Below are 26040 nucleotides of genomic sequence, written 5' to 3'. Positions count from 1 at the left end.
CATCATCAGGCTATTTCACTGAAAGATCTCCGCCAAAGAGCCCTCTTGCGGGCCCGTGGGGTATTACAATGCCCACCTCATGAGCAGCTAAGCCCAATGATGAAGCATGACATCACTACTTCCGAAATAGGAAGACCCCCCTCTACTTTGCTATATATCCATCCTGAGACATACTACCATAGGAACAGATACCCTTTTAGTGTTTTCATCTGTATTTGCACCCCACCATTTTCCACACTTCCCAGCTCCCTGGAAAGATACCGCATAAACAGGAACACATTACCAATATACACATAAGAAATGTTTGTGATGTGCTGAGAGTTTACTGTAGCATGTTAGGGGCACCTTGCAGAGCTTTACCTGCAAGACCGTCATAGCTTACATGGTGATCTTGGAGGAGGCATCATCTTCAAAAAGGGAAATAGACTGAACAGCTTATTTTGCTAGGCTGGGCAGCTACTAGTTTGACATCAATGACATTCTGTATGACTGAGCAGCAGCAGGTCCACTGGCAAACCCATCTTCCATTATCCATGTAATCGGGTGGGAGAATGCAAAGAGCGGGATGGGACTGCTGTTGCTTTTTGCATAATTGTCATTAGCAACCTACTCTGCACCTGTCCCTTAATTTGGCAATTGATCTATTTCTTTTCTGTACTTTCACCTTGGGAATTTCCTATTTCCCCCTCCCATCAAATTATGCTATGAACTCGGTCCTATAATTTTTAATTATTTTAGGCTCCATTAATAAAAAACATACCACTTTAAGAGAAATTGAGCAATAGTAGCAAGGCTTATATTTGCCTTGTTCTTTTGTTAGTGCCCCACTAGAATGTCATTTTTCCTCTGCGCACACTGCAAGTCACGGCCTTGCTCCAGCGTGGCACAGAAAGGGTTACACTCCGGATTCTTTTCTTCCAGCCTACTTTGGATGCAGACACGCCAGAAGGGCAGGCTCTGCAATGTCAGCCTGCAGGGTGGAGAAGAAATGGGGGAGACACCAGAAAACATGAGCAAACCCTTTTAAAACAGAGACTTTTTAAAAGCAACCGTAGTTTAGTCTACTCTTAGATTTGTGTTTTATGTCTTCCTGTCCACAGACGGTGGGGAAGCAAAGGGATGCTATCTTTTTCCAAGGAAAGAATTTCTGTTATCTATAGCATTCCTATTGTTGGTGACCCAGAACCTATGTCTGAGCAGGTAAGGAAGCCTTTAGTTTTCTAAACAGTAAACTGATTGTTTCATGATGTACAGTTTGTAGAGGTAAATGTATTCTTTTTAATTGCTATTTAGTAGACTACACATTGACGTGTGAGACGTTTTGCCTACATACTAATGCAGTCTTCCTAAAATTCAAAGTAAAGTATTTAAAATGCTCTTCTCTGTGTATAGAAATACGAAAGATTTTCACTTAATTTGCAACAACCCTTTTTGGATGTGTACGCCAATATTCTTTCCTTAGAGCCTGGCATTCCACAATGTTGAGAATCGAAAAGAAGAGCAGCAAAACCTACAGCTTGCCTTTCTGAAAGTGAGGAGTTTACAGTCATTGAAAAAAGAACTTGTCAGGGTATTTCCAATCATTTCCTTGGCGGCTATAATAATTATATTGGTCCAGTACTACTGCTCATGTAAGTTCAATTTATCAGTGGCATTCTTTATTTAACGTGTTGGAATCTTACTGTAATGCATTTGCACAGGTTTTTAAAACAAAATATAGGTATGCTTAAATTAAAATGTGTTGCTCTTGTCGTAATCAATGGAAAATACATCTGGGCTTTACCACTATAGCGTGCTTTTACGTGCATATATATGAATTTGTTTATTTGTTATTCATAGATAGAGAAAGACAATTGTGTGCCAGAGTAAATAAAAAAGAAGATAACGGACAATTATTTTTTGCATTTCATTTGCATGAATGAATTTATAAAAAATGGAAAATGTAGGTATGTTGACTGATTTGATTGGTGCCTTAGAAGTTATTATAATTCCATACAAGAGATTTGACATTGTTGTCTGCATTGGTACCGAGGCGCAGCAGTATGCATTCTTTGGGACAGTAAGTTTTTTTTTCTGTTATCTGTGTATATTGAATTCTTTTCTGCTGGCTTCAGTCCTTAAAGCATGTACAGAATGCCTTATCATATCAAGTTGCACTGAATATTCTTTTTTTTTTGGCTTTGCTTTTTTCTGCTGCAAGTGCAGGCGAAACTTGGCAGTAGTTGATTTTTCTTGGCAAAATGTGATCTTTTCTTAATAGCTCCAGCATTGACGGTCTTTTATGTGGGTGGAAGTGTAGACATTTCTAATCAGACCTACACGAGTGACCTAGCCGATCCAGAGTCGCCGACATTCATCTTACAAGCCGAAGCGATGCGCAATTATGTAAGTTCTTGTGCCCTATGAATTGTGCCTGAAATAATGCCTATCCAATTTTGTTACACAAAGAGATGTTGTTAGTTCGACATTAAAATCCCTGTTCAGAAACCTGAGATTTGAAACCTAAAACCCTTATCATTTATCTAGAGTAAAAAAGATACAAAGGGGGTGGCTTGGGAGGGATTTCCATTACATGGCGTAATGCAAGTAGACTGGTGGAGCGGAACCCCTGGTCCGAACAAGTGACATTGGTAAAGTTCTCCAATGTTTACCAACAAATCTTCTGCAAACTTCAAACCCAGAGAGGTTTTGCAGGTCCAATCTTCTTCGTGAGTCCTCTCAACACAATACACCAGACACATTTAATTAATTACTGTTTTGGGATGGTTTCTGCCCTTGGATAGTGCTCTGAGGCATTCTTTAAGTGAGCTATGTTGATGTTGATAAGCAGCTATTCCTTGCTGGCACTCCCATACAAGTTTAGATTCAAGAGTTCATTAAGGTGCCCTTGTTCCATGCTAAGAGAAGGACCCGACACACAAAGGACCCTTCTGTTAATATGTATTTCCCAACAGAGTTTTGCTTGTGTTTCAAAGCAGCTTTGTGCATGGCTGACATGGGTTGCATTTGCACGACTTTTAATGTAGAAAATGTCTCGAGTGCTTAGGATAATGAAAAGCGCGCACAGCATGTTGGTTTGTGAGTGATTGTTAAGTGTAGAACACCGGCCTCGACTGAAACTCAATGTGCATTTGAAGAGAACATTAATTTGTACATATCTAGTGACAAGACTTGAAAGATGGCTAAAGTCTGAAAGTGTAAGTCATGTTCTGAAAATGTAGACCTATGAGATATAAGAAAACTTAGAAGGTGAGAGATTCCAATGTACACCGAATGACATATTCTGTAACTCTAAATGCAAACAGTGCTCTTAGCGTGATCATGGGTGTTTAAAAATGTATATCACACAAAAGAGGATCGAGGTAGTCCACAAAGGTTTATTGGATATGATGTTAATGTGTCATAAAAACCAAGTAGCCAGAAAGAATGCCTTCAAAATCGTAAGAGAACTTTGTTGGATTTGTGTTTTTAAATTAGTTTTTTTGCTTTACGTAACAATTTAAATATCTATGGAACAGTGTTTGTATATTTTGAGCCATATTCTGATCGCCCACTGCACCACATTGCACAAAGGTACACATTCTGTTGCACAGTGATGACGTCATTATTATTTTTCCACTACTGGTTTATTATACTAATAATAGCTTTTATTTCTAAAAACTGCTTCATACTGATGTACATCTCCGTCTTAGGGCCCGATTCTGATGCGGGTTGGAAAGCTTCCCTACCCATTTGGTTTGGAAATGGTTTCCAGCCCACTCGGATCGGGAGAGTCCGACCGACTCACCCGGATGCTTCCCGATACGATTTGGTTGGACTCCCATTGACTTCAATGGGAGCATATGTTCCTAACCGCATCATAATTGGGCCCTCGGTCAGGAAGACACGTTCCCGATCCGATTTGGAAGGAGCAAATGCTGTTAGGCGGCCTTCCTAACCACATCAGAATCAGGCCCTTGGTGGGAATGCTTTCCTAATCGTATCAGAATCAGGCCCTAAGTGTTGTAAATAGCAGGCTTTGCAATATTCCACTTAAATAGCCCACCCACTTAAGTTATCAAGGGGACCATGTAAGGCTGTTTGTTAACGGAATCAGGATTCTTTGCCCCATTTGCATTGTGTCTTCCGAATTCACGTTTTACGCCGTTGGGCAAGCAACTGGAAATGCACTTCAAATAGAAATTGAATCTAGTTTTCATCTAAGCTAAAATCTCTCCATCCAATAATTCATCAATAGTAGTCATAAAATCCGTAAAGTGTTAAGAGTGTTTAGATTTGCAAAAAAAGTTGTCAGTGCAGTTCTGAAAACATAGACTCGTTAAACTTAGATCGTGGTAGATTCCAATAGCGCTATATCATGATGGTAAACTGGGCCTTAGCCTTTTGTCAAAAAATGAGCCAGTCTGCACATAGTCAGATAGGGCCGCCCTGGGAAGTCACGCAGATTGCACTGTTTTGAACCTAAGGCCCATGAGCAATGAGAAAGCTGTTCAAACTATCACCATATTGCAGTAATTCCTCGAGGAGAGCATGTCTTCTTTGGCACCCCCTGGTCTGGAAACAGACATATCCAAACCTTTAGATAGTGTGTGGTTATATCTTGGCATAAACTCGTATGCATGGATTATAATAAACTCAAGCTTTCCCCTCCACCATGCATCATTCTAAAACTGTACACTTTGGGATATATTTACAAGGGGGTAGCATAACCAGATCGTGACTTTTAGAGACGTTCTGGTGGCGCTATGCCTTTCTCCATATTTACAAAGAGCTTTAAGCCACTTTTTGTGGCTTAATGCCGCCTTGAAAATACGGCCCCTTTACACGCATCACTTTGTGTGAAAGGGGCGTGCAATGGTTGTTGCTCTGAGCGTATCACTGCAAAACCCATTGCTTTGTGATGTTGTCCCAGATTTACAAGGATGTGTAAATCTGAGGCTGCTGCAAAAATGTGCAAAGCAAATTATGACAGATGCGCCAAATAAGATCCTGTGTGCAGAAGGTACATGTATATATAACATGGAGATATCTGAAGTAAATGAGATAGGCACATTTCACCGAGCGTACAATGCACAAAACTGTGTAAAAAATGTTAACCACTAAATGGTAACTGTTATACGATGTTTACGAATCATATGATTGAAAGATGAGGACACTGTCATTGATGTATAAATGCGAGTAATGTACAAAACACACTCAAAGATGGAGGCCAATAACGAAAATGCACAGTCCTCTTTCTATGTAGATTACAAGGCGTCTATATGATGCACACAGTCAATCACCTCTGATGTGTGAGCAAGGGAGCCCAGTCTCTTGAAATGCATTACAACATCAAAATAAAGACCTGCTGATCACTATTATTCCTACCTAGAGAGCGCTATTATTTGAAAAACTGTACCAAAATACTTTTGCTGGCCTTGGCTCTGCCGGTGTTTGCGAGCCACCAGAGGAAGGGCGGTTTTTCCAGGAGGAGCCAAAAACTGATATTGGATATATATATATATATATATATATACTATATATATTCACGCTCACTCTCCACCTCGTATCCGGTGCACTCTCAGGCGGGTGCTGGTTAGCGGCCGTGGACTGCCGTGTTACGTTGCGCTCAAATTCTTCATACTCGAGAAGAAAAACCGCACTCTGGGGGGGCATTTCAACAGGCTTCTTTAATTTTCAAAGCGAACAAAGGCGTTTCGGCTTCAAGCCTTCGTCGGTGTTCGTGGTATCACTCACGCAACAGGCTAATAAGTTTCTTAGTTTAGTAGCAATCAAGAAGGGACTCGAACCCCATGGTAATTCGTGGGCGCCATCTTAAAATGTGCAATGTCAAATACATGTCACACTCAAACGACAGAAGCATACCGTTGCATGTTTCAACAACAGCGTTATTGAGCCATAAATCGGCATACCACTGGCCACCTATAATTACACATTGCAGAGGGTATAACAGCTTAAACATGTATATCATTACAAATGATCAGCTGTGGATCGGCTTAAGTCCCTCATTAGAAAGCTACAATCATACTAATTGCGAAACTCAAAATCATAATACAAAACTAAAATTAATCAAAATTAGCAAATTAAAATCAAATTGAAATTACAGTCTGAATTTTTTTTAAATAGTAAAGAATCATAAAGATATCTACAGCACGCACAAATTTTCATATAGCACCCACAGCTACCTATTAACTTCATAGACCTGCTGTGACTTGTTACAGTATTTAATCAAAGATAATTAATGCTTGGCAGAAGCGGTACAGTACACCTAGCAATCCTAAACTATTTCCCCAGATGCACGGTTATCTCTTCCCCGCTGTTTAAACCCTCAGGGAATTTAGTAGATAAGGCGATGATATATCTAGACTCTAATCGTCTTAATTTCCGTAGCCGGTCCCCTCCTCTAATGCTCACAGGGATGTAGTCCAATCCAAAATATTGTAGCTTTTTCCTATCCTTATTATGGAATTCCGCAAAATGCCGAACAACCGGGTAGGCAGAATCTGCCTTATCGATAGCCCTGTCTAATAGGGTGTAAGTGAGGACCCTTTAGCTAGCTGCTCAGACTTTACACCTACTGCATGGAAAGAATCCTTTCATCTCTTTTAAGGTGTTCGGTCTGAGCAGGGGTTTCTCAAGATGACTTTTAACCACCAGAGGAAGGGCGGTTTTTCCAGGAGGAGCCAAAAACTGCTAATGGATATATATATCTTTATTTATTTTTTCTCTTTCGGCAAACATACATATGTAAAAGAAATTAAATCTCACTTGGAATGATGTAATAGCAAGAAAAAAGAGGTGTCTCAATTGAAGATTTACTTCTGTATATGTTCAATCGATTTAAAAAAAATTATTTTAAAGAGTAAAACCATGCTAATTTAAATTGTTGTGGATGTCTAGGGACAAGTGTGTCCTCTCGTCTCACTTCCTGGCCTGAGAAAAAACTGGTGGTATACCCTATATTCATTGCAGAATATTCATGAGGGTTAAATCAAAAACAGAATGCCATTGAAGGCACGCACACACACAAACATGCACACAATTACAGGGGGCTTTACATATGTAAACAAAATATACAATCAAAAAGACACAAATGGATTCAAATAAACCACATATCAACCAATATATACACATGTACAAACTAGAGACACACCCCGGGTATTGCACTTTCATTCTCAAATACATATAGAAATTGAACACCAAGAAACATATGCCTCAAACACCCTTCATCTCATGCATACATGTACAAACACATGCAAGCACATACAAATATCCATATAGACAAATGCATCAAGCACATAAAAGGTGATGGAGGGAATGTTTGCAATATGTGTAATCACTGGCAATCGCTTGGGGTAGCATTCAAGCCCATTGCTCACATTGCCACTTCAGTTTGGCCCAAGCCATACGCAAAACCTTCCTGACTGTGCTCCAATAGGAAAAGTCAATCCTGAACTGCCAGACAAGCCCTCCGCAAACCTGAACACAATCTTCCCAAAACTGGTTTCACCCATGTTGGGGCTCATCAGTCAGGTGTAGCTTAGTTCAAGTGGCTCATTGAGCATGGTGAGCGGAAAATGATAGACTGAAATGTGGCCCAATTAAATGCCAGTGGCAGAGAATATTTCAAGCATTCCATTCATCACATTTTTGTTGATGCAGTTTACTCCCTAGGTGTGAGGGGTGTCTTCAGACATAGGTCCCATGCTCACTCTGCCATAGGACTCAAGCTAAACGTCACTACCTAAGTCAAAACCAGTCGGGATGGCTTATGGCAGCTTCTAGGGGGCCTCTCCTAGCAAGTCAGGATGAACTGTTCCCATGAATAGCAGCTTTGGTACTGATATACATAAGGCGGACCCTTGTCTAGAGTGGCATGGTGGTTGAATTACGATGGTCTGGAATGTGGCCCTGGGTGATTGCCATTGGCCAAGTATAAATTAATCATTCCATGTATCACCTTGCTGTTGTTACAGTTTACACCCTAACTTGGGTCCCGTGCCCACTGTGCCATAGGATTTAAGCTATACCTCACAGATGAGATTTAAGTAGGTTGAAACCAGTCTGGTGTTGCTTGTAGTCCCTTCTGAAAGAGGCCTTGCCTGACAATTTGGGACTGACTGCTCCCATGAGGAGCAGGGTCTGTACTGATTTGCATAAGGCAGGCCTTTGTCTAGGATGGTATGGTGGCCGAAAAACGATGGCCAGGAATGTGTCTGAGCAATTACCAGCGGGTCAGATTAATTCACGCGTTCCATCCATCACCTTGTTTTCGTTGTAATTATATGAAAATAAAATCACTTGCAGATGCACACTCATAAAAACAAATACAAGTCATCATATGCACCATACATGCCCATTCCCTACATTTCCCATTTCACTGCCAGAATAATTGTCTTCCTCTGCATCCATTCACCCATCTACACTACCAGACATCAACTCCCCAATCATTAAACAAATAATAAGATGGAGGTTTTGCCAGTGCAAGATATCCATTTCCTATGCCAATGCGCTATATGCATATGTGGATGAATGAATGAATATATGAATGAATGAATGAACCAACATATGAATGAACAAATGAATGAATTACATCCTGGTGCTTTCTAATGAAGAGGAGTGAACACAGAATTTATAAAACATGAAATGTGATCTTAGATGTCTTATAATTGAATAGGGACAAGCAGGGTCTAAGCACGAGCACATCACTGAGAGGTGGAACTCGCTGGTCCTGCCTCTAATGGGAATTCAAAACAGCTATTAATTTTAAACATACATAAAGCTGCAGCAATAATGTTTCTTAAGATAGTGATACGTTTTTTTAAAGGCGCAATAATCCAGTTGGAAGCCACAGTTGAAAGGTTCAAAATGCAATGAGACCAGTCAATTTTAGAATCGTGGAGGTTTAAAGTTAGTGGTCTTTAATTCCTATTGTTAGAGATTCTGCCTTAAATGTCTTCCCATAGCAGACAGATACTCTGTGCATGTTGTCTTCCGACAGGAAGTTACTAAGAAGCATGCATGGAAGTGTTTCCAGTCATCACTGTGACAGACAATAGAAGGGATACATATTTAGTCCGGCAACCATAAATAGAGATATTACTCAGATATAAATAATTAAAGATGACCAGGAAGGGATTCTGCATCCCACTAGACTGCCGGTTGTTTACAAAGGGACTCCACCTAGGCCCTGCTTAATCCTCTAAGTTCCGAGCCTCCCCTCTGTTCAAGATAAAGACATGTTTATGTTCCTTGGTGCGGTGTGCAATTAAGTCTTCAGAACTTTTCGCCCCTAATGATATCGAAGCCAAATTTGTGTCATATGTGCGGTTTGGCTTGACAGCGCTGCTGTCACCAGGCAATTATTTAAGACATTCCAATATCGGGGCTTTGGCTCTGGCCACAGGCTGGAAGCCAATTGCTTTCTTTATATAATGTTTATAAATCTTATGGAAATGCATTTACACTAACTTTAAAAAAATAACATAAGCATGGTTATATTAAAAGCTGTTGCTCCTATTGTAAGACATTTTGATTGTGCAGAATGTGTGTGATTCCACAAAAAAGTGATTTCCCTCCATGCAGCGGTGATCACTTTGTTTATTTATCTAGCTGCCTGACCTTGAATTTTCAGGGGCACACACACATGACATTGCAATGCTAATAGAGTTTCTAACTAGATAATGTACTGGAGTTGTCTTTCTCAGGCAGCACTACTGGTTGGAGGAGAGCAGCCATGAGGTACAGTCCCAGCACCCTCCCCTTTCATTATTAACTTTAGATTTCAGGATGCAGATTTGTGTTTGAGAGCAGTATGGGATGCCCAGGGCTACACTAATGTGCATACATTTTTAGCTCCTGCTTGACAGTGTAACTAGTCCCTGAACTTAAGTGATAAGATAAAAAAGAACTTTCAGCGTACTTCTGAGAGAGGGGCCTAGGCTCCGTACAAATGTTGGTTTTCCTGAGTACATGATTTGATTGGGTCGAATTTGTGTGATATCACTAAAAAGAGTGCTTGCATGGCACTTTTTTATTACAAAGGCACTAGACATTAGACACACTAGATATGCTAAAGTTAATAGGCTTGTAAGACTGGATTGTTATTATTATTATTTTTTTTTCACAAATTTTTATTAAGAAAGGTATGTATATACATACAGTACAGTTACGGTTTTCCAACATATATCAATGGTGGGTTAGCATGGTTTACAAGTTTACAGTGTGTACTTCGCTTCTTTCGGTATATACCGTTAGGCACTTGCATTCGCGATCCCTTCTTCGCTGAACTTGTGTAGGGATCAGAGAGAGAGAAAGAGAGAAAAATAAGAAAAGAAAAAAAGAGCAAGAAGAAAAACCCCAGGGGGGGGGGTCTCTGTCGGCTGAATTCCAGTTTTGCGATCGGGGGTGTTTACAGGGGTTTGAGGGTGATCATGTGTTCGTCCAGTGCTTTCCACATTTCCCCCCCTGAGTGGTGGTTCGGTGAGTGGTGTGAGGCTATGTTGTCTGCTCCTCTCAGGAAGGTGATCCAGTTTAGCCAGCCTTTGAAGGTGGCCTTTCTAGTGTCCTTCCAGTTCGTGAGGATTATTTTCACCGCTGACATTAAGAGGAGGTCTATCAGGTCTCTGTCGTCTTTGGCTTTCGGGGTCGGGGCTAGTGCTGTCGCTGTGATTTCAGTGATGCTACCTTGTAACGTTTGGCCAGTCATTCCGGAGATAAACTGCCTTATCTGGCTCCAGAACTTCCTGACCTTGGAGCAGTGTAGGATTAGGTGTTCCAGGTCCCCTTTCTCTTTGTGGCAATTCCAGCATTTATCGTTTTCCCTAATACCAGCAGCTGCCAGGCGGGCCGGAGTCCAGAACGCTCTATGCAGCAGCCAGTATTTCGTCTGGGCCAGCTGTGGGGTTATCTTACGTTTGGTTGCAGTTTGCCATACAGTTAATTTCTCTTTTTCTGTGAGACGTCTTCCCATATCTCTTTCTATGTGCTCTAGGGGTTTGTCATTAAGTCTTGATGTGTGGGGGCTGAGTAGTTTGTATATGTGGGACGCTTGGTGTCCTAGCCTGTTTGTTTGACATGTATTCTATGATGGAGGGGGTGTTTTTGTTGAGGTTCGCTTTGGTGATTGTGGTTTTTATCTTCAGGAATGTGTAGAATTCAAGGTTAGGGAGGTTGTGCTCATTCTTGATTAAGTCAAAAGTGAGAGGTTGCCCTTGTCTCATTAGTTGTTTTGGTGTGGAGATGCCTTGCGAGTACCACTCCTTCTTGTCTAGTGTTTTCTCTTTGTACTTGAGCTTCGTGTTGTGCCAAATGGAGATCCATTCAGTGTCTCTGATGCTGTGCTCTAGTTTCTTAGCTACTTTGAGCAGCGCTGATTTTGTGTTTTTCAGGATAGTGTTGTTGGCCTGGGGGTGTTTGTTTGCGGTTAGCATAGCTATCGGGTCTAGGCCACCTATTATTGCTCTTTCTAGAGACAGCCATGCGGGTTTGTACTCTTGGCTTGGGGCTACCCAGTGGATGCCTTGCCTGGCTAGGCAGGCAGTGTGGAATGTCTTAAAATTGGTGAGGTTTAAGCCCCCCAGGTTCCTGTTTAGTCTCAGTTTCTGGAGGCTTATTCTTGGTTTTTTGTCCCTCCATATGAAGTTGTTGAGTATTTTGTCTAGCTGCCTGTGGAAGTCGTCTGTCGGTTTGAGTGGCAGCATGCTTAGCGTGTAGTTGACTATGGGCGTTAGCATCATTTTCACTGATTCTATTCTCCCCCACCAGCTTATGAATCTGGGAGACCATGTGTCTATGCTCGCTTTTACTTTCTTAAGAAGTCTGCTCTCGTTGTAGTCTAGTGTTGACTTTAGGTCTCTTCCGAAGTATAAGCCTAGGTATTTTAAGTGTTTTGTCTGCCATGTTAGGCCTGAGTTGTTTAGTGACGCTTTTGTGGTGTGTATGTTCATTGGTTTGCATTCTGACTTATCTTTATTGAGCTTGTACCCTGAGACTTGTGCGTACTCCTTGATGGTGGACATTAGTGCTGCAATGGATGTGTCCGGTTTCTCTGTCATGATAAGTACGTCGTCTGCGTATGCAGCCAGCTTGACCATGCAGTCTTGTGTTGCGATGCCTCTTATGTGTGTGTTTGCCCTAATCATGGCTAGCAGTGGTTCTATGGCTAAGAGAAACAGGGCCGGTGATAGTGGGCACCCTTGTCTTGTGCCTCTGCCTAGCGTAAATGGGTTTGACGCAGCACCGTTAATCACTACTTTGGCCCTTGGCTTGTTATAGAGTGCCATTACCATCTTCCTATATTGATCTCCTAGGCCAAATTTCCTCATGCAGTTGTTTAGGAAGGGCAAGGAGACTCTGTCAAAGGCTTTCTCGGCGTCCAGGGCTATCATCACGGCTGGGTTGTTTGTTTTGGCTGTTTTGTCTATCAGGTGGCATAGTAGTCTGGTGTTGTCATTGGATAATCTATTTTTTATATAACCGACCTGTAAGGTGTGGATTATGCTTGGCAGATATGTGTTTAGTCTCATCGCCAGTGCTTTCGCGTAGATTTTGCAATCTACATTGATTAGTGAAATGGGCCGGTAGTTGGCTGGGTATTGATGGTCTTTGTCATCTTTGTGGATTACTATGATGTCCGCCTCGGACATTGACTGGGTCATGCTGCCTATCTGGCTGCAATGTGTGAATACTTCCACCAGTGTGGGTTTTAGGAGGTGGAGGAAGCACTTGTAGAAGGTGGCAGTGTAGCCGTCAGGACCTGGTGCCTTGTTTTCTTTCAGTGAGGCTACTGCTCTCTCTATTTCTGGCCCGGTTATTCCTCCCTCAAGCGCTTCCCTCTGATCTGCCGTGAGGCATGGTAGGTTTCTTTTCTCTAGGAGATTGACTGCTCCGTCTGGCTTGAGGTTGGTGTCTGTTGTGTAGAGTCCCTCGTAGAATTTTTTGAAGACCTCAAGGATCTCTTTGTTAGCTGTTTGTGACCTGGAGTTGGGATCGGTTATGAATGAATGAATGAATGAAAGTGGATTTATAACAGCGCGAATTGCTGCCCTGAGGCGTCCAAGCGCTAGAGGAACCAGTTGGTGGGGTGAGTGAGGTTGCAGACCAGGAAAAAGGGAAGGAGAACTGAGTTTTTATTGAAGAGAATTGAACAGGTGTGTTTTTAGTTGTTTGCGGAAGGAGACGAGGTCAGGGTTGGATCTTAAATGAGACGGGAGGGAGTTCCAGATCTTGGCGGCGTTGAAGGCAAACGTCCTTCCACCCGATCTAGTCCTTTTGACTCTTGGGACTGTTGCCATAAAAGCCTGGCTAGATCGCAGGTCTCTACCTGGACGATACTGGCTTACTAGACTGCGAGTAATTAGAGGTCCCAAATCCCAGAAGGCCTGGTGAGCAATACACATTGCCTTAAAAGTGACTCTCTTACGCACTGGGAGCCAATGAAGGCTGGTCAGTGCCACTTTAACTGACAGTCTGCGAGGGATCTGCAGCAGAGTGCGAGCAGCGCAGTTTTGTACCAGCTGTAGTCTCTTTAGGGTGTACTCTGGTGCACCAGATAGAGGACGTTGTTGGAGTCCAATCGTGACTGTATCAGGCCCTGTATGGCTATCTGCTTTGCCTCCATTGGGAGCAAAGGAAGAACTTTCTTCAGTGTCCTAAGCAATCCAAAGCAGGTGGCTGAGAGCTTTGTGACCTGGGTGTTGAGTGAGAGACTCCTGTCCAGCCATACCCCTAGGCTTTTGATGTTATCCTTCGGAGCCGGGGGGGGGGACCTAGACAGGTGGGCCACAGTGAGTTGAAGAAGGTGGGGTCAGCAGGGCCCAGGAGCATAAGCTCCGTTTTGTCACCATTAAGTTTTAACGATGACAGAGTCATCCAAGACCTCACCTCCTCCAGGCATTCCGTTAGTCCACCTGAAAGTGGCTGGAGAGCCTCCTGCGCTAATGAGACCACCAACTGGGTGTCGTCCGCATAGGATATGATCTTGACTCCATACGGACGAACTACCTCAGCCAGTGGCCTCATGTAGATATTAAAAAGCGCGGGGCTTAAAGAGGAGCCCTGGGGGACTCCACACTGGGGAATGCTAGAAGACACTGTCTGTCCATCAAACACTTGGAATGACCTGTTGCTCAGAAAAGATTTTAACCAGAGCCAGGCCTTGTCCACAATGCCGACATTCGAAAGACGTTTCAGTAAGGTGATATGACTGACCGTGTCGAACGCCGCGCTGAGATCAAGGAGGATCACTGCCACTGATCCTCCCTGATCAAGAATTTGTGACAAGGAAACAGAAATGGTAACATGGAAAGAGGGCGCTCAGCTGTGAGTATGGCTATTATTAAGGTTCCAAGTTATTCCAAGCGACTGCTACAAGACTGGAAAGGAAGGTTACCCAACTTCCTTAATTTATCCTGGACAAGTCCAAGATGTAACACTAAATCTGTATTCCTGCCGAGCAATCTAATATCAAATTATTATATTCAAAAACAACAAAAGTGATATTTATCAAGATTTGAATGACAAGTGTAAGAACGAGAGTCCAAGTTCTCATCCAATAGACATTCAAACACCAAAATCCTGAAGTGCGTTGATCCGTATTTATATTTCAAATTTCAAAATTCAGTCCAGATTCTCAAGTCCTTTATTCAATCTGAACGTATTCTCAAAGTTCATTCCAGATTCTCAAAATCAGATTCCAAATTTCACAAGTTTCAAAGAACATCCACTGCAGCCTCGTTGGGCATTTATCTATGCCATCCAACTTCCTCAGGGCTGCAAGCCAAAATAATACAAGATAAAAACTAATGTAAAACAATGTACCAATAATAAGAGTAGTCCAATTGTTTATGAAAAGGTTAAGTTAAACTTAATAAAATCACCACCTAGGTGAAAGAAAAAGCATAGTACCCTCATTACAGTGACAAATTATAACCGTACACACATTATGTGGATCCCGGTGTCAAGTCATGGTCAACAGAAAAACATTCTGCCATTTCGCCAAATTCGTATCACATAAGTGTATTACCTCGATCATAATAGATTATCCTTCAGTATCACATTTCTTCCAGCAAGCATTTATCACGAAAATCAACAGTATCTGGAATGATACAGGGAGGTTCTAAGCTCTGTCACCACAATATTTAAGTTAAGTCGTTCTTACACCAAATGGCTATCATGGAATTATAAAGTATCTAAATCTCATAAGACGAGTCCAATAGTATCGTCAATACTAGCACACATATAATAGAAAAAATAGAAAAAATATAAATAATAAATGGTATTTGTAAATGTGTTACAAGTCCAACACATTTACAAATGTGTTGGACATTACAAGTCCAACACATTTACCTCTCCACTTTTTCACTCCCACGTATATCTCATACAATAGCGATGTATGTATTTCTTAATGGATCTGTCATAAATATCGCAAAATCAGAATCCTATTTGATACAATATATTTCAGCAAGTGCCATTTAATTAGCACCGAAATCCCCTTATCTAAATCTCGCTAGATAAGCGTCCAATGCTCCGCTCCCGTAATATTAATGTCCGTTCAATAATTAAATGGCAGGGTCTATAAAAGAAAAACCACAGTTTCAGAGGCCTTCCCAAAAATATCTATTGTATATTAATGCTGTGAAATAAGAGATATATCTCTTACCTATATCCCAATTCGAAGTTTCAGTGTATATCTCCCCAAAGTATCGGCTATCGGCGTGCACCATGGCCGCCATCTTCCTTAAGTACCAAACCGTAAGATACTTCAACTTCCTGTTAGGTGGCGTGTTATTTCACCGCCATCTTAAAGTGTATGTTTCCCAAAATATCGGCTATCGGCGTGTTTTTCACCGCCATCTTAGAGTGTATATTTCCCCAAAATATCTGCTATCGGCGTGCACCATGGCCGCCACCTTTCTTAACTACCATACCGTAAGGTACTTCAACTACCTGTTGGGTGGCGTGTTATTTCACCGCCATCTTAAAGTGGCTAGTGAATCCATAAGAGAGGGTCCAGATCTGACTTCACATAGTGGTTATTGTAACCCAGTGCGATTAGCAATTTATAAACAGAATATTTATTATTAAAAGCTCTCTGTTTATAATAATGAAAAGGATCGTATTGGTGTTGGTAATTATTACTCACTCCATCTTATGTATTTACTTACCAATTCTAAGATGGAGTGAGTAATAATTACCAACACCAATACGATCCTTTTCATTATTATAAACAGAGAGCTTTTAATAATAAATATTCTGTTTATAAATTGCTAATCGCACTGGGTTACAATAACCACTATGTGAAGTCAGATCTGGACCCTCTCTTATGGATTCACTAGCCACTTTAAGATGGCGGTGAAATAACACGCCACCCAACAGGTAGTTGAAGTACCTTACGGTATGGTAGTTAAGAAAGGTGGCGGCCATGGTGCACGCCGATAGCAGATATTTTGGGGAAATATACACTCTAAGATGGCGGTGAAATAACACGCCGATAGCCGATATTTTGGGAAACATACACTTTAAGATGGCGGTGAAATAACACGCCACCTAACAGGAAGTTGAAGTATCTTACGGTTTGGTACTTAAGGAAGATGGCGGCCATGGTGCACGCCGATAGCCGATACTTTGGGGAGATATACACTGAAACTTCGAATTGGGATATAGGTAAGAGATATATCTCTTATTTCACAGCATTAATATACAATAGATATTTTTGGGAAGGCCTCTGAAACTGTGGTTCTTCTTTTATAGACCCTGCCATTTAATTATTGAACGGACATTAATATTACGGGAGCGGAGCATTGGACGCTTATCTAGCGAGATTTAGGTAAGGGGATTTCGGTGCTAATTAAATGGCACTTGCTGAAATATATTGTATCAAATAGGATTCTGATTTTGCGATCTTTATGACAGATCCATTAAGAAATACATACATCGCTATTGTATGAGATATACGTGGGAGTGAAAAAGTGGAGAGGTACCATTTATTATTTATATTTTTTCTATTATATGTGTGCTAGTATTGACGATACTATTGGACTCGTCTTATGAGATTTAGATACTTTATAATTCCATGATAGCCATTTGGTGTAAGAACGACTTAACTTAAATATTGTGGTGACAGAGCTTAGAACCTCCCTGTATCATTCCAGATACTGTTGATTTTTGTGATAAATGCTTGCTGGAAGAAATGTGATACTGAAGGATAATCTATTATGATCGAGGTAATACACTTATGTGATACGAATTTGGCGAAATGGCAGAATGTTTTTCTGTTGACCATGACTTGACACCGGGATCCACATAATGTGTGTACGGTTATAATTTGTCACTGTAATGAGGGTACTATGCTTTTTCTTTCACCTAGGTGGTGATTTTATTAAGTTTAACTTAACCTTTTCATAAACAATTGGACTACTCTTATTATTGGTACATTGTTTTACATTAGTTTTTATCTTGTATTATTTTGGCTTGCAGCCCTGAGGAAGTTGGATGGCATAGATAAATGCCCAACGAGGCTGCAGTGGATGTTCTTTGAAACTTGTGAAATTTGGAATCTGATTTTGAGAATCTGGAATGAACTTTGAGAATACGTTCAGATTGAATAAAGGACTTGAGAATCTGGACTGAATTTTGAAATTTGAAATATAAATACGGATCAACGCACTTCAGGATTTTGGTGTTTGAATGTCTATTGGATGAGAACTTGGACTCTCGTTCTTACACTTGTCATTCAAATCTTGATAAATATCACTTTTGTTGTTTTTGAATATAATAATTTGATATTAGATTGCTCGGCAGGAATACAGATCTGATCAAGAATTTTCCTGGACTCCTCGATGACCATTAGGAGGGCGGACTCTGTTCCGTGCTTAGGTCTGAACCCTGTTTGGGTGGTGTCTAACAGCTGGTTATCTTCAAGAAAGCTGACCAGCTGGAGATTGACGTGCCTCTCCACGATTTTACTCACCCAGGGGAGCAGGGAAATAGGACGATAGTTGCCAAAGTCCGATGGATCCAGCACTCGGACCATCGCCCGTTTCCAGGCAGGAGGGACAATGCCAGAGGTGATAGAGGCGTTTAGAAGGTTCTTGATGATTGGTAAGACAGTCTGAGATGCTAGCAGCATGACTTCAGGGGGTGCCGGGTCAGTTGGAGATCCAGATTTTACTTTTCGGGCCATGGACTCTAAAACTTCGAGATCCATGCAGGGAAAGTGGTCAAGCATGGGTGGAGAGACTGGAACGGAGTCTGTCGCCCTGGTTTTATCCTGAGTTAACAGAGGAGTGGTAGTGCAGGGGAAGGAAGCGTATATTTTATTTACTTTGGCTGAGAAAAATTCAGCCAAGTCATTGCATTGGGAAACAGACTTTTCCTCCAAAGCACTTGGGGGAGGGGGTTTTGTAAGTTTTTGCAGAGTTTGAAAGATTTCCCTAGGTTTAGATTTTGCAGCTAGGATCTTGTCAGAGAAGTATGCCGCTTGAGCAGCTTTTACTTCCTTTTTGTAGGCTTTTATTTCCTCTCGATATCGAGTCTTTTCCTCCATGGAGTAGTCTATACGCCATTTTCTTTCAGTTTTCCGGCATTGGCGCTTTTTATTCCTGAGGGCCTCCGAGTACCAAGGTGCTGTTTTATGGAGACGTTTTACCGTTAATTTCTTAAGGGGGAGAATAGTTTCGAGAGAGTGCAGGATCCAGTTTTCGTAGGCCTGGTTTGCCAGACATGGATCCTCATTATTAGGGGGAAGTTCTTTCATAAGTTTATTTTTCCATCCATCTATTGGTATCCGTGCCCAAGATCTGGCATGTCTTATCGTCGGTTTTACCGGAATGGGTTTCTGGGTAAACCAAGTAAAGGGCACTAGAGAGTGGTCAGTCCATGGGAGAGGGAGCGGAAGCCCAACCACAAAGTCCTCACAGTTACTGAACACTGGATCTAACAGGTGTCCCTTCACATGGGTCGATGTTTTTACTCGTTGGATAAGTTGCAGCGCGGCCAGGTCATCGGCTAGTGTAGTAGCCGTGGGATCCAGCGGTGAATCAAAGTGAAAGTTGAAGTCGCCTAACACAGTATAGTTGGCGGCAGCGCTAATGCGTGGCACCACAATTACTGGTAGGAGATTATGAAGTTGTTTAGGGGGGCCAGGTGGGCAATATATCAATGTGCCCGAAAAACAGTGGTTGGGAGAAAACTCCAGCGAGAAAGCGAGGCTCTCACAATCTGCGATGGTTTCCGGGATGAGTCTGCAGTGATATTGTTCTTTAAATATAATTGCTAGCCCTCCACCTCTACCCTCCGGATGATCTTGTCGAATGATTTTAAAACCCGAGGGGAGGGAGGTTACAACGGCAGGGTCGGAATCGAACGTCAGCCATGTTTCAGAGAGAAACACTGCGTCCGGCATACGCTCTTCCAATAGGAAAGAAATTTCCACCTTATGTTTTGGCAGGGATCTGCAGTTTAGTAGAAACATACAGTATTCCTGCTTCGGGGTTTTGGTCTGCCACAGGTTAAGAGGGACGTTGCATTTTGGGCAAATGGCTGGAAGAGACGTTGCCTCATAGCGATACATTTCACAGACCGGTCCCGAGGACCTCATGCCATGAAGAGCGTCTGCGCTGTAGGCTATGGTCTGTTTGGCATGAGATGTAGGGGACGTGGCCCCTGGCCCGGACTCGGCACGGACGAGCGCAGACGAGCTTGCCTTATGCGCGCCTTTGGCGCGCAATCATCGCGCCCGCTGCGCTCGTCCGCTGCGCTTCCTGTATAGACACATGTTTTATAGGAGACAGGAGTAGAGGAAGGTGGGCGTGGCCTGTGTCCTGGTCAATGGCGGCAGGGAAACAAACAAACACTCGCCGGTGGCAGCGTTATGCTCAGCTGTCAGAGGGGGGTTCGTGGCAAGAGCGTGGTGCTCAAGGGCGATGAGTGCAAATGGTTAAAAACACACACAAAGCAATTAGCAGTTTTAAAAACGCAATTCGCGCTACTCCCGGCTCAAGCCTCAGGAGGTTCCACAATTAGTACCGCTATCGCTATCGCGGTGATAGTGTGCTGTCTCTGCTTACACTTGAGGTAGGCGGCTAACGCCTTATATTTGTTAATCCCCCCCCCCTACTCTCTCGCTTAATATTCTGTTCAGCTCATATTTCTTTTTGGACAGTTCTGTCAGCGTATTGCCATCCTTGAGATTAGCAATGTGCCCCTTCTCCAGGTCCGTTATCTGTTGTTCCAGCTCGGCAATTTTTTTGTTCCTTTCTTTGTTCATTCTGGCTTTGATACTTATGATTCTACCTCTCAGTGTTGCTTTTAGTGCGTCCCACAGCACCCCTCTGTCTATGTCAGGGGTGTCGTTGAGTTCGAGGTATTCTGTGATTGCACCCTCGATCTCTTTTACATTGTCAGGGTTTTTGAGAATGTCGCTGTTCATTCTCCATCTGCTGCAGCGTTCTTCATTGTATTTGCCTCTTAGTGTTAGACTAATGTGAGCGTGGTCTGAGATGGTGATTGCTGATATTTCAGTTTGATCGGTAAGGTGTGTGTAGTCTGCCGATATCAGGATGTAGTCTATCCTGCTGTATGAGTTGTGTGGATGGGAGTAGAAGGTGTAGTCCCTTGTGTCAGGGTGTTGCAGTCTCCAGGGGTCTCTAAGTTGGAGCTTGCTACATAGGTTTTTTAGCGTGTTTGGTGTTTGGGGTCTTGTGCGTGCTTGGGGTGAGTGTCTGTCGATAGTATCGTCCATAACTTCGTTGAGATCTCTGGCAATCACTATAAGCTCGTGTTGTGGGATGTCGCCTAGTTTCTTTTCCACCCTTCCCAAAATTCCTTGTGTTGTGTGTTGGGGCCATAGATGTTTGCTACATGTATCGTCTCGTCACCTCTCTTGAGGGTAGTTATCAGTAGTCTGCCGTCCTCGTCAGAGTATGTTTCCTGGATTGTTAGCTTAGATTTCTTGTTCAGAAGTGTGATCACCCCTCTCTTTTTTTGTATGGCTGGAGAGCATGCATGGTCTGCAATCCAGTTTGCTTTCAGTCGCGATGCGTCTTCCCGTGAGAGTTTCAAAGTCAGGATTGTTATTACTTTCAATTAAATCCAAGCCATAAGGTATTTTGTTATGTGTATTTTCACAGGTTACCATAGTAGGCAAGGGTTTTGGTGGTGGCCTCACACTCACTCAAACCCTGGAGGTTTTCACTGTGATGATTCTTGATAGGTCCAGTTGAGTGGGGTTGTATTTTGTTTTGCAAGCTGTATGTTACGACATTTTTGTAATTTTATAACTGTATGCATGATGGTTACCAGTTTATGTGCACTTGTATAGGCCAGTGTTAGGTAAGGTGTAAAGCAAATAATAAAAGGTAAAGGCTTCATCGGTTCATTGGAAGAAACCAAGCCACATTTCAGAAGTTAGATCTGTTTATTATGAAATGTTAAAACATATGTTAAAGACATCAGGCTTTACTTACTTGCTGGGCAGACTTGATTCCTGCGGGACGAGCTTTGCTCCGCTCATTTCCTGTTTGCCGGGCATGGCTCCGCCGAGCCCCTTCTTCGTTAGGCTGCGCCTGTGGGCCGGGCTTTGCTCCGCTCTCCCTCTTGGCCGAGCTTGGCTCCACCGAGCCCCCTTCATTTGACTGAACTTCAGCAGCCCCGCTAGCGGCAAGGAGGCCGCATTCGTCATTGCAAGGCGCCATGAGGCGCATAAAGGGCTTCCCGGGGCCGAGTCCCCGTTGAGAACCTTACTTGCTGGGCAGACTTGTTTCCTGTGGGCCTGGCTTTGCTCCGCTCATTTCCTTTTGGCCGGGCTTGGCTCCGCCGAACCCCTTCTTCGTTTGGCTGCGCCTGTGGGCCGGGTTTTGCTCCGTTCTCCCTCTTGGCCGGGCTTGGCTCCGCCGAGCCCCCTTCATTTGACTGGACTTCATCTCCCAGCAGCCCGCTAGCGGCAAGGACACCGCATTCGTCAACGTGAGGCGCCAGGAGGCGCATAAAGGGCACCTCGGAACCTCGTCCCACAGGACGCGCACAGGAGCGCGCCGGGAGAAGCCCGGGACAAGGGCCGGACCGTCTGTGGCCGTCCGGGGCCGGAAGAGGCCGGGTTGGGCCACCCCTCTTGGACATTGTTTACAGGTTCTTAACATCTTTTAAGTTGTACGGCACTAATTAGTAAATAGTCTATTTTAGGTTAAAAAGCAGTCATTCTATTGGTTTAAATTGTGCTTTCTTAAGAGCTTGTTTTAAGTGCTCCTTTTATATGTTTCTTAATGTGTTAATCTCCCTGGCGTATGGTGATATCGATATATTGTCTTGGATATATATTTAATTATTACATTTTACACATTCAGTGCTAAATAATGGGGAAGAATATGCCTGTTCAACCTGCCCCAATAGCAAAACAAAGGGTAGTTTCTAATCCATCTCTTCCTAGTCTGACAGCTATCGACTGAATGCTGCAGAAGATATTGGGGCGGTTGCCTCTGCCATTGAAAGCACAGAAAGGTGCTTTTCACTTCCTGCTGGTACCCTTCCTCCCCTACCTGTTACAAACATTTCAATGTTTACAACAAAACTCCTAGGATTCGATGTTAGCCCCATCATTTGTTGCTCTGCTGGGGTACATCCCACTTTACCAACTAATGAGATAGCTCTTGGGATGGCCCTGTAACTTCTGAACCCTTGCCCTCTTTAACAAGGTTATCTGTGACCCCCACAATATTCACAAGTGATGTAATTCTCGATCCTCTTCCTTTGAATGAGGATTCTCCAGAAAGGGTGGGGTGTGGCACACCTTTAAGTCCAATCTCTGTCTCTATTTTAACTGATAATAGCAACAGCCCGTGTGTCAGGACCAGAGGGCAGAAGGCAAGATATAAATCAAAATCCACCATTAAGGAAGGTCAAGCTGTAAAAAATGGTAAAGGGAATACTAGCAACAAACAAAGAAAGGTTGTTGAAAAGCCTACCGGGAAAAGAGGAAATAAGGTGAATAACCAGCCAGAAATTGTATTTCCTTCAACTAGTGCAAGGGTCCCAATAGTAGAGGAAGCTTTCTGGGAAAGAATGGAGACCCTTTTAATAACGATTTTAGGACCCATTTGTTTAAAGGTTAGGAATATTGAAACATGGATGACCAACATTGAGGGAAAGCTTGATATGAATCAGCAGCCATCCCAGGATCAATCAATTTCCATCCTACCTCAACCTACCGCTATTTGTTCGAGTGGAAATCCCAATAATATTTTACCGGTCTCAGTAAACCAAATACAAAATCAAACTAAACATTCTAAGGTCAATGGTCGATTGGAGCTTAAAAAATCAAGGGGGGATACTGGAACTAATACTCCGGTGTTGCTTGTCTCAACCCCAGCAGTTTCCAATGTACCATCTACTCAAACTAGAAGAGTTGAGGATAAAACTGAGTTAAATGCAATTTTGAGTTTACCTATTTTAAATTTGCCCCCAGAAGCGACACCATATACTGTGGTGTTAGCCAATGTTCCTCCATTACCCCCTTACACCTTTGAACATTGGTCGACTCTAAGGAATAAATCTCTTCACTTTTTATCTACCCAGTTTGGGCTTAAAAACTATTTGTTTTCAGAATTTAAGATGGCCAGAAGAGTGAGTTGGTTGGGCACTTTAGATAAAACACTGAGGGATGACTGTGTAATTCTATCATTCCGGTCACCACAATTGGTGCGTACCTTAATCGAGAGAGGTTGTACTGGGGCACTTGACCCAGACTTTGTTAACATTCTTCCCCTCAGTTTCTTTTACTGTCCATCTCGACCAATTAGGTGTTTAGCTCCCCCTTGTCCACCTTTAAACTTTGGTGAACCTTTGGGTAGAAGATACGGTGTCCCAACATTTAATCCATTCGACACTCTTAGTGGATTAGAAAACAATGACTGACTACAGGTAGGTACTACTACACTTAATCCTTTAGATGTAGAAGTTGACCCTATTCCCTATTCTGGTAATGGGGAAACCATAGTGGCAGATGGGGGGAAAGTTCTTAATATAGTCCTGACTATCTCAGGGATTCCGAGACATATGGGGGACTCTGGGACAACAGATGGGGGACCAGAGGTGGGAGGTGACAATAGGATCTCCTCCTTACCAACTGGTTCCGCCCCTGCTGCCTCAGCCATCCCCTTATTAGTCCCACCGGTATGTAAAATGTCCTCGTGGAATATTGCCGGTATTAGATCTAAAATTGCTAAAACAATCTGGTGGGATTTCATTCAGACACAAGATATGCTCTGTCTTCAAGAAACCTGGAGTCTTGATCCGGTCCATTTAAATGGCTTTAGGACCTTTCACACTCCAGCTGTTGACGTCCTAAATGGAAGAGCAAAGGGTGGTCTGAGTATTTATTTGTCTAATAAATTGGACCTTGTAAGAGTAATTGAGCCTATTACAGACATTTATTTCCAACTTTTAATACTTGTCTTGGCTTTTGATACTCCAATTGCTCTTGTTCACCTATATAACAATATTCCTCCCGGTGATGTACCTACTGTTTTAAGTAAACTGACCAAAGCACTGTTTTTACAGGAAAAAATCTACAGACATAAATTGATGATACTTTTGTTTGGGGATTTCAATTGTACTCTGTGTAGTATGATGAAGGATAATAGGTGTGGAATGACACAGGAAGATGGCTTGGGCCATTTACATTTTAATCACTCCATTCAAGGGGAACAATTTAATAGGTTGTTAGCTAAATTTTATCTCGGATTTGCTAATGAGGTTTGTACTTTACCATCTTCCCTATCCTCAACATTTAATGGAAGGGGTTGTGCTACAACTATTGATTATGCTATTGTATCTAATAAATACGGTGGCAGAATCTATTCCTTTAACGTCTCTGATATTGCATTAAGTGACCACTTTCCACTCTGTGCGGCCATCCTGCTGCCAACAACGTCCACTCTGATAAATCATAAAGAAAGGGACAGTGTGGACGCGAATCTAGCTATTGGTAGCGTTAATGGATACACGTTAAAATGGGCCATGGTGAATCAGGCTGAAATAACCAAATTAGTGGTTGGAAAATGCTTACAAGAAATAATGACTTGTTTAAGGGTGGATTCTCCCCCTGAAATGCTCCTTGCTTCCTTCTCGACCATTTCGAATGAAATCAGGACCTCCCTTGTGAGACAATTTAAAAACCATAAGCGGGAGGGAGGCTGGTTTGATTCCAAGTGTACTAGGGCTTATGCTCTCCTAAAGAAGGAATTGCATAAGAAACCTAGGTGTGGCGGGGAGGTTGGCAGACTTAGGAAGGAATATAAAATAGCAATAAAAGATAGGAAGAATATGCTGAGAGCTGAAGCCTGGGAAGCCTTGCATCTTGCTTCTACTGGGAATGACAGTGCGGGCTTCTGGAAACTCATTAGAACTCCCTTTCTTAGGGAAGAGGTTGGTCCGAAGCTGGAAATAGCAATTCCTAAATCTGATTGGATTAGGCACTTTTCTAGAGTGTATGAGGGCGAGGGACAAGTGGGTTTTATGATATCTCCCTCTGAATACCCCACCTCAAGAAACTTGTGTTTTACCTTGGAGGAAGTTGAAAAAGCCATATATGTAAGCCAGGGTGGTAAGGCCCCCGGCCCGGATGGTGTCCCCATAGATATCTTTAAGACTACCCCTTCTATGTGGGGCCCTCTCCTGGTCCAGGTGCTTAATGCTAGCTGTGTTTCAGACTTTCTGCCCATCTGGGTGGAATCTGTAATAGTCCTTATTTATAAAAAGGGGGAGAGACAAGATCCGGGTTGTTACAGGCCCATTTCCCTCTTAGATTCCTTTACCAAAATAGCGGGTCAAATATTCCTGGACCGGCTTCTGGTGTGGGCAGAAGAAAACTCTATTTTATCTGATCTCCAGTATGGCTTCCGCTCTGGCTTAGGGACAGTGGAACAAGGTCTAAACTTATTAATGCTGGTCGGGAAGTACACAAGGGCCAAGAAGGGTAACCTGTTCTTGGCCTTCATTGACCTCTCGGCCGCATTTGACTGTGTGATCCATTCTAAACTATGG

At 42.7% G+C, this 26040-nt stretch overlaps 1 protein-coding gene across 1 annotated transcript in view; it reads left to right on the top strand.

Moving 5' to 3' along the window:
• Positions 1 to 1082: 1082 nt before the first annotated feature.
• Positions 1083 to 26040, top strand: part of LOC144771975 (suppressor of tumorigenicity 14 protein homolog) — a 385346-nt gene continuing 360388 nt past the window's right edge. Inside the window, 4 exon segments of the mRNA XM_078656195.1 lie at positions 1083 to 1105; positions 1107 to 1200; positions 1463 to 1631; positions 2261 to 2385. Coding sequence (XP_078512321.1) covers positions 1083 to 1105; positions 1107 to 1200; positions 1463 to 1631; positions 2261 to 2385 — 411 coding nt within the window.

The sequence above is a fragment of the Lissotriton helveticus genome, chromosome 8, assembly GCF_964261635.1.
Source record: "Lissotriton helveticus chromosome 8, aLisHel1.1, whole genome shotgun sequence".
Classification (NCBI taxonomy): Eukaryota; Metazoa; Chordata; class Amphibia; order Caudata; family Salamandridae; genus Lissotriton; species Lissotriton helveticus.
This window is presented reverse-complemented; position numbering and strand designations above follow the sequence as displayed.